This window comes from Eschrichtius robustus, chromosome 1, assembly GCF_028021215.1.
Source record: "Eschrichtius robustus isolate mEscRob2 chromosome 1, mEscRob2.pri, whole genome shotgun sequence".
Classification (NCBI taxonomy): Eukaryota; Metazoa; Chordata; class Mammalia; order Artiodactyla; family Eschrichtiidae; genus Eschrichtius; species Eschrichtius robustus.
Genome location: NC_090824.1, coordinates 74,356,290 through 74,364,833, shown reverse-complemented (window position 1 = coordinate 74,364,833; position 8,544 = coordinate 74,356,290). Strand labels below are relative to the sequence as shown.

At 38.6% G+C, this 8,544-nt stretch overlaps 1 protein-coding gene across 1 annotated transcript in view; it reads left to right on the top strand.

Annotated features, from left to right (window-relative positions):
- Nucleotides 1-312: 312 nt before the first annotated feature.
- Nucleotides 313-8,544, top strand: part of RNF212B (ring finger protein 212B) — a 20,672-nt gene continuing 12,440 nt past the window's right edge. The window contains exons 1-4 of the mRNA XM_068547636.1: nt 313-413; nt 2,263-2,315; nt 2,866-2,940; nt 7,547-7,662. Of these exons, the coding sequence (XP_068403737.1) occupies nt 314-413; nt 2,263-2,315; nt 2,866-2,940; nt 7,547-7,662 (344 nt within the window). The 5' untranslated portion in view covers nt 313. The remainder of the gene's footprint in view (nt 414-2,262; nt 2,316-2,865; nt 2,941-7,546; nt 7,663-8,544) is intronic.

Here is an 8,544-nt window from a genome sequence, read left to right as displayed (position 1 = left end):
AAGCAAAAAAAGTGTAAAGGCAACACACACACACACATACACATGATCTCACCATTCAAAAACAAAATCATCATTGTCCTATTACTCTTCTAAATATGTATACTTTTTCTCTTTAGAAAATGGCATAGCATAGTCTGCAGTCTGCTTTTTTCACCTCAGAGGTATATGTACTTCCTCACATCCAATTGGAATACCCACAATAATATGCCCACATCCCAATAAGTTAGCAGAAACTAAGCAAACATTGTTAAGTAGATTTTGGAACAGCTATAATTATGTTATGCCCCAGGTTATTCTCTTTCTCTGCTGCAGAATGGATTGGTTTCACTGCAACTGGTGTTTCCGAAAAGATGGGGCCCATTTCTTTGTCACCAGCTGTGGCCATATTTTCTGTAAAAAGTGTGTGACTCTGGGTGAGTGATTTAACTGTTTTCAGATTCAGGCAAAAATGTTTTTAACCTATAAGTAATGATTAGCCATTTCTCTGTGTAACTTGGAATAAAAATCACTTAGTAGGCCGAAGGTGGTGTGGGTATAATAGGAAACTGTTGATTATGAAAATCGGAGGAATCCATTAAAAGGCATGATTTAGCAAATGGACTGTCTATTACTTGAACATCAAAAGGTGCTTGTCAGTGTTCTGAAGCCTGTGGCAGGGAAAGCCACAAGGTTATCAGACTGATTAGAGAAAAGAGAAAAAATAAAAATAATGAATAGAAATTGGGAAAGTGGTTGATAACAAGAGCCATTTCTAATGGGAAGTAGTATAATCTATGAAATCAATTTAATTAGAAATGTTGACGATGGTGATAGTGGTGGGTGATACCTTTGTGGTTTAAAAAGTATTTTCACGTGTACCAATTTTATATATCCTCACCACAATGCCAGGAGGTAATTATTAGTAGATCCATTTTACAAATGAGGAGCTGGTCAAATAGGTGATTTGACCAAGTTCTTGCAGCTGTTAAGTCTTAGAAGAGACAAATTTAAGGTGTGTCTTTTTTTCTTAATGCTAAAATACTTACAAGGTACGTATTCTATTCTGTAGGTATGTATTCTGGGTAGTAGGTCCAGAAGAGGGACTTAAGATGTTTTGATCAGGGAAAATTTCATAGAAGAGGTGTTGCTTCAATAGAGTTTTGAGTAATAAACTGGAGTCTGCCAAGTGAATTAGGCAGGGAAGATCATTCTGGTTTAAGAGAACAGCATGTGTAAAGGAATACAACATTATTAAACTTAGTACAGGGAAGTACACGTGGTTGGGATTGGTAGAGCATAAAAGGATAAAGTAAGAAATGGTGAGAGATGAGGCTAGAGAGGTAGGTAGTGGCCATATGATGGAAGGCTCTATATACCAGGCTAAAGAACCTGAACTTTATCCTGCAGGTGATGGAGAGCTGTGGAAGTTTGTTTTGTCTTTTTCTTAAATAGAAGAATGATTTGCACTTGCTAGCTCCCTCTGGCAATAATATGGAAGGAAGACGGGGAAAAACTTCATCCCTAAGGAAAGAAGAGTCAGGTTAGGTAGCCTCTGGAGAAGCTTTTTCTCTATGTGAATCTCATGACCCTTTTAAGTTATCTAATGTAACAAAGCTATTACTATGGTAACAGCAGCTCACTTTGGAGCGGTTTGTCTGGGTGAAGCATATGTCATGTGATGTTTTCTCCAGACACGGCATTTATCTTAATCAATAACCAGCACTGCTACTAAAATTTTAACTTCAAAGGAAGATTAGGAATTTTAATTTCCACATCTTTCAGATTGGATTAATTAGAGAATGAGAGTAGGAGAGCTTCAAAACAATATCCAGGAATATTAGCAAAGTGAGAACAAGGCAGGAATAATTGAAGAGTTTCTTATGGTGCCTAATGTGTGCCTACTGTCAGGTAGAGAGAATAAAAAAATAATAACTTAAAGTTGCGATCATTGGTACTCTTCCCAGACTCTAGTAAATGTATACTCCTGTACTCCTGCTGGGAGGCTACTGTCCCTCACCTGCAGAAGAAAACTGGGAATTTATAGAAAGGGAGATGGGTAGAGGTACAGTGTGAAAGTGTTACTTCTCATCAACATACAAGTTTGGAAACACTGATTTCGAGAATGGAGCTCAAGTCGATGTCCTTTTATAGCACAATGACATTTTGAATTCAGTAAGAACTCTCTTTTCATTAGCTAGCCTACTTGACTGTTATCATGTACTTTAGGAAAATCTTACCTCATGCCCATGAGAACCAAACATTTTTTTCCCCTTTCCCCGCTAGAAAAATGTGCTGTTTGTGGAACTGCCTGCAAGTATCTGGCTCTTTCTGATAACGTAAGTTTTTCCTCCCCGTCACAAACAATCTTATCCCATTCCTGGTGTGTAGGAACTATACAAAGAATACAGTGGCTAAGAACTGAAATTTGGGGGGAATTCCCTGGCGGTCCAGTGGTTAGGACTTGGGGCTTTCACCATGGGGGCCTGGGTTCAATCCCTGGTCAGGGAACTAAGATCCCGCAAGCCACGTGGCACGGCCAAAAAAAAAAAACTGAAATTTTTTTTTTTTTTTTTTTTTTTTCTTTGAAATTTTTTTTTTTTTTAAAAAGAAAGAAAAAAGGAACAAACAAAACGTGTAGATAGCAATTGAAAAAAAAAGGAGGTAAACTAGAGATAAAAGAATTACTTGTGGATCTGTGACTACTGTCACAGAAGCACGAGGTAAGAAGGATTAGGATATGTAGTCTACATCTCCTAGTGCAATAGTGATCGCCCTCTTAGCACAGTGAAATAATACCTGGTGCTTTAGAAAGGGTACTATGTCTTTAACCATATTTACCTGTATTTTATTTCATTCCATTGTGGATGTGTCTTACTCTCTTCATAGCTGAAACCTCAGGAGAAGATGTACTTCAAAAGCCCTGTGGATACAGCTTTGCAGTATTTTAGTCACATCTCTCAGGTATGAGAAATAAAAGTGAAGAAAATCTGATTTTCCAGGCAAGTTATAATTGCATCTTATTTCTTTTCCAGAGGTTCTCTTTAAACTGCATTTGTATATTTGTATACAATGGGGAGAAATAGGCTGCCCTGTTTGCTTTCTTTCCTGATGATACAAATCTCACCTTAGCTTTTTACTCACCCAGAATCTGTGATAGGCTGTAAAAACTACTATGTAGCTGACATCTTGCCTTGTGCTTCCTAGTTCTATTTAGTAATTTTTGAGGATAAAAAAGGTTCTAGAGAGCTTTGTCTTCTTTCTTCGCACATTTAATGAATCTTCGAAAAATTGCTTTGAATATACAGGCCTGACCCTGCAAACAATGGATATAGTAGCCAAACTTTCAAGCTTTTGCTTATACACCTAAGTTCAAAAAGGGATTTCTTGTTCTCCACTCTTATTTTTCAATAACCTCTCTTAGCAACACATATGTATTTAATTCTTCAGTTAGTATTTATAATAGGTTGCCTGAATTTTGGAAGATATTTTTCTTTTCCTGATGCGTGATATGTTGTCATGCCATTGACTTGGTCAGGAGCAATAGAATTGTGGAAGGAAGTGAAGAGGAGACAGGACAACCATTTGAGAAAGTTCCCAAAATCTAAAAACTTTGGTTTTTCCCTTCCACTCTCCAGTTCTCCACCAAGATCATTTCATAGCCTCATGGGATTGCTATCTGGGCACATTTCTTGAGATTTTATCACTATTTTTCTTCTCTACTCGTCTCGTTCTTACGAGAATATTTTTTTATTAAACGTGAAGATGGTCCTTTGTCATGTTTGGCTGAAGATAGTAGATTTAATTTTTCTTTGGTATCTCCCCCTCAATCCTGACTCTGGAGATAGAAGAAGGGAAATTAAGGCTTTCACTGCATCCTGCTTTTAGCTGCTTGGGTGAACCATCATATTTGAGATACTATTTAACATTATGGGGAGATAAAATCCAGCTGAGACTCAAGGAGAAATGTAAACAAGGTCACATGAACAAGAGAAAGAGCAGACCTTTGGTTAATAACTAAACCAAGGGTTAGTTAATGATCAGTAGAGAAATTATATGTAGTCTGAATTCTACCCTGCCTAGTCATGGGACCAATTACACATGGTCAAGTAATCAAGATAAAATACATGAAAAGGGTCAGTTAATCATCACTTTAGTGAAGGGCCCATTTGGTGAAGTCAGCAATGTCTGAAAATGTGTTTTCCCAATCTGTGAAGTTGAATAACTGATCCAAGTAATGTCTAGATTGTCTCATTCAGGCTTCTGCTCATATTTTTCTTCCTCAGTCAGACCTTTACTGACTCTCATATCTCAAATAGCAGCCCCAAGTCTACTTCTTACCCTGCTTTATTTTTCATCATAGGTCTTATCTCTAACATTATATAATTTATTTATTGTCTGAATCCTGCACTGCTTTCCCTTAGCATAATGTGTTCAAGGTTTATCCATGTTGTAGAATGTATTAGAACTTCATTAGTACTTTATTCCTTTTTATGACCAAATAATAATCCATTATATGGCTGGATATACGTTTCACGTATTCATTCATACACTGAGGGACATTTAGGTTGTTTTCACTTTTTGGCTATTATGAATAATGCTGCTATGAATATTTGTATACAAGTTTTTGTGTGGACATATATTCATTTCTCTTGGATATATACATAGGAATTAGATCACTGGATCAAATGGTAACTCTATGTTTAACTTTTGGAACTGCCAGACTGTTTTCCCAAGTGCTTGCACATTTTACACTTTTACCAGCAGTGTATGAGGGTTTTGATTTCTCCATATCCTCACCAACACTTGTTTTATCTGTCTTTTTTTATAATAATCATCCTAGTGGTGTGAAATGCTATCTCGGTGTGGTTTTGATTTGCATTTCTCTGATGATTAATGATGTTGAGCATCTTCTCATGTGCTTATTGACTATTTGTTTGTCATCTTTAAAGTAATGTCTATTCAGATCCTTTGCCCATTTTTAAGTCGGATTGTCTTTTTATTATTAGTTGTAAGAGTTCTTTATATATTCTAGGTACAAGTCCTTCACCACGTATATGATTTGCAAACATTTTCTCCCATTTTGTTGGGCCCATCCACTTTAAAATTAAGAAGTAACATAAATGTCCATTAAGTAAATACAAATAGGAAGAACAGACAAAATCGAGCATCAAATAGAGTAGGAAATAAAGAGATAGAAGAGGTTGAGAGAAAGAGAGGGAAAGATATAGATTCACAAAGAAAGACAAATTCAGAGCAAAAGGCACAAATGAAAATACGGAGGGACTTCCCTGGTGGGCCAGTGGTTAAGACTCTGCGCTCCCAATACAGGGGGCATGGGTTTGATCCCTGCTCGGGGAACGAAGATCCCACATGCCATACAGCGTGGCCAAAAAAAAAAAAAGATAAACAAAAATACAGAGAAAGACTTTTTTTTTTAATGAATTTATTTATTTATTTATTTATTTATTTTTGGCTGCGTTGGGTCTTCGTTGCTGCACGTGGGCTTTCTCTAGTTGCGGTGAACAGGGGCTACTCTTGGTTGTGGTGTGCGGGCTTCTCATTGCGGTGGCTTCTCTTGTTGTGGAACACGAGCTCTAGGCGCGCGGGCTTCAGTAGTTGTGGCTCTCGGGCTGTAGAACGCAGGCTCAGTAGTTGTGGCGCACAGACTTAGTTGCTCCACGGCATGGGGGATCTTCCCCAACCAGGGCTCGAACCTGTGTCCCCTGCATTGGCAGGCTGATTTTTAACCACTGCGTCACCAGGGAAGCCCAAGAAAGACTTTCATAAATTTAGTGTTGGGACTGACAAACTTTTTCTTGAAAGGTTAGTAAATATTTTAGGTTTTGCAGGCTGTGCAACCTCTGTTGCAGCTACTCAACTCTGCTGTTGTAGCACAGAACAACAGCCACAGGCAATCTGTAAACAAATGGGTATGACTGTATTCCAGTAAAACTTTATTTACAAATACAGGCAGCTGGCCCTGATCATTAGTTGGCTGACTTGGAAGTCATATGTTTTGCTAACATACTTAAATAACTACCATATAAATCGTTTGAATAAAATCGGGTCAAGACCTGATCTCATAAATAGATCAGATCAGTTTCCCATCCCTCACTTGAATTTAAAGACTGAACAACTGAGATAATCAATGGTGCCTTTGAAGAAAGGTTTTATTTAGTTGAAGATTATTTTACCTGAAAAGAATAAGTTTACCTGTCAGTTTTTAAGACTTCTGAAACAGTGTAGTTGAGTTCTTTATCACTACTGAGCAGGTTGAGGAACCTTAAGCCCCAGTGTGAGAGGCTTTGATCACAAACTGTGATAACCCAAAACTTAACTCCCTGGCTGTGCCGCGTGGCTTGTAGGATCTTAGTTCCCTGATGAGGGATCGAACCTGTGCCCGCTGCAGTGGAAGCGTGGAGTCTTAACCACTGGACCACCAGGGAAGTCCCCTTGCTTTTGATAAGGAAGCATTTTTAGGATTCTTCTTCGCTCAAATCTCTTTGAGCACCAAAGTAGTTTTGGCACGTAGGTTAGTAGGTCTCTTGGCTATATATTGTACCTATCCATAATATCTATTGCTCGCCAACCCTTTGCCATTTTAGATGACTCCCAGGATTGAGTGCCTTTTTTCTGCTTCTGCATTGTTCAAGTTTTCTAAAATGAATATGTTTTACTTTTATTGAAAACAAGAACAACTTTAAAAAAATAGACTACAGTGAATTCTTACCTGTGTAGAATTAGTTTGCTTTTGAGTAGAAAGGAAAGAGTGTAGAGACTATATAAATTCGGAAGTAGAATTCTTTAGTAAGGTGGCAAAAGCAACTTGCAAATTAGATGAGAACAAAAAGTTTATGACAAAAGTACCAGATCTAGGAAGGACCTAAGAAAAAAGGTTTACGGTTTGAGTAGGGAGGAAACAAATGAGACCTGAATACTGCTGTGTATTCAAAAGTAGAACCTGACAAAGCTAAAATACTTTCCACATATTAACTTTTGATCTGATTCAGTAATCCCATGATAGGCACATTAGTATATCAAATGGTAAATTAAAGCAAAAGATAAAATTATTTACCCATGGCCAGAAATAAAATTCAGGAATAGGTAATCTCCTTCTGTGCCTCTTTGCCCTTTACTGTAGCAACATAAACAGCCTGCAAGTGTCTCTGTGTGAGTATCTCAGGGAAAGTAAATTGGTTACCAGTGCTCTGTAGAGCTAAGAATGTGGACTCTGAGTCCAAGCTAATAGTAAACAAGTAAGGTCAGAACCAGTTCTAAGCTTGGAAACATTTTTTTGGTTGTCACTCTTCTTGCTCAAGATGAATGGTTATATTTTTAAAGAGTCATTCTATGTCAGAATATTCTCATTAAGATATTAGGAAGGCACTTTTCTGGAAATGAAAAGCTTTGGCTTTCCCTAGTTTTGGGGAATCATGAATTAGGTCAGATGCTCCAGAAGAAAATGATCAGTAATAGAGTATGAATTGATGGGTTTCCATTTGTTGCTACAAGTAAGGGGAAAGGAGTTATGGGGGTTGTATGTCAAAGGTCTCTTTTTCCCTAGCAGGTGTGGAGTTTCCAGAAGAAGCAAACAGATCTCCTCATCGCCTTTTATAAGCATAGAATTACCAAGTTAGAAGCTGCCATGCAGGAGGCACAGCAAACGCTGACTAACCAGGACAAGTAAGTGACGAATGAAATCACCAGAGAGCCTTTTTCTTCTCATAGAAGCTGTAGCCCTTATTTCCTTATGGTTCCAAAGCCTAAAAATTGCTCCATATGTGTTTATGTTTGTCTTGGTTAAGTCAGGTACAGAATTTTTGGTCTCTCAATCTCCATTTTATTTTTCTCTTTCTTCCCTCAAGGGGCCTTCCCTACTTTATAGCTTTCCCCTTTTATTTCCATCTGTCGAAAACTACTTCTTCAGAGAAATCAGACATGGCTTTTTCACAGTAATAACGATGGCAGATTTAAAATGTTACCTCTAGGAGGGTGTGTTTTGGTTCTTTTTTTTTTTTTTTTGGCTGCGTTGGGTCTTTGTTGCTGCACGCAGGCTTTCTCTAGTTGCAGCAAGCGGGGGCTACTCTTCACTGTGGTGCTGGGGCTTCTCATTGCGGTGGCTTCTTTTGTTGCAGAGCATGGGCTTCAGGCGCGCAGGCTTCAGTAGTTGCAGCACGTGGGCCCTAGAGCTCACGGGCTTCAGTAGTTGTGGCGCATGGGCTCAGTAGTTGTGGCACACAGGCTCAGTAGTTGTGGCTCATGGGCTCTAGAGCGCAGGTTCAGTAGTTGTGGCGCACGGGCTTAGTTGCTCCACAGCATGTGGGATCTTCCCGGACCAGGGATCGAACCCATGTCCCCTGCATTGGCAGGCAGATTCTTAACCACTGCACCACCAGGGAAGTCCATGTGTTTTGGAAATCTTAAGCTAAAAGATGGAATCCCTGATGGAAATTTTCAGACATCAGCAGGCCAGGGGAAAATGTGTGGAGAGGAAATGCAATTCTGTGTAAACTTCTGAAATCATACCAAGTGACTGCTTATTTTGTCCACCTGATTCTTCTCACC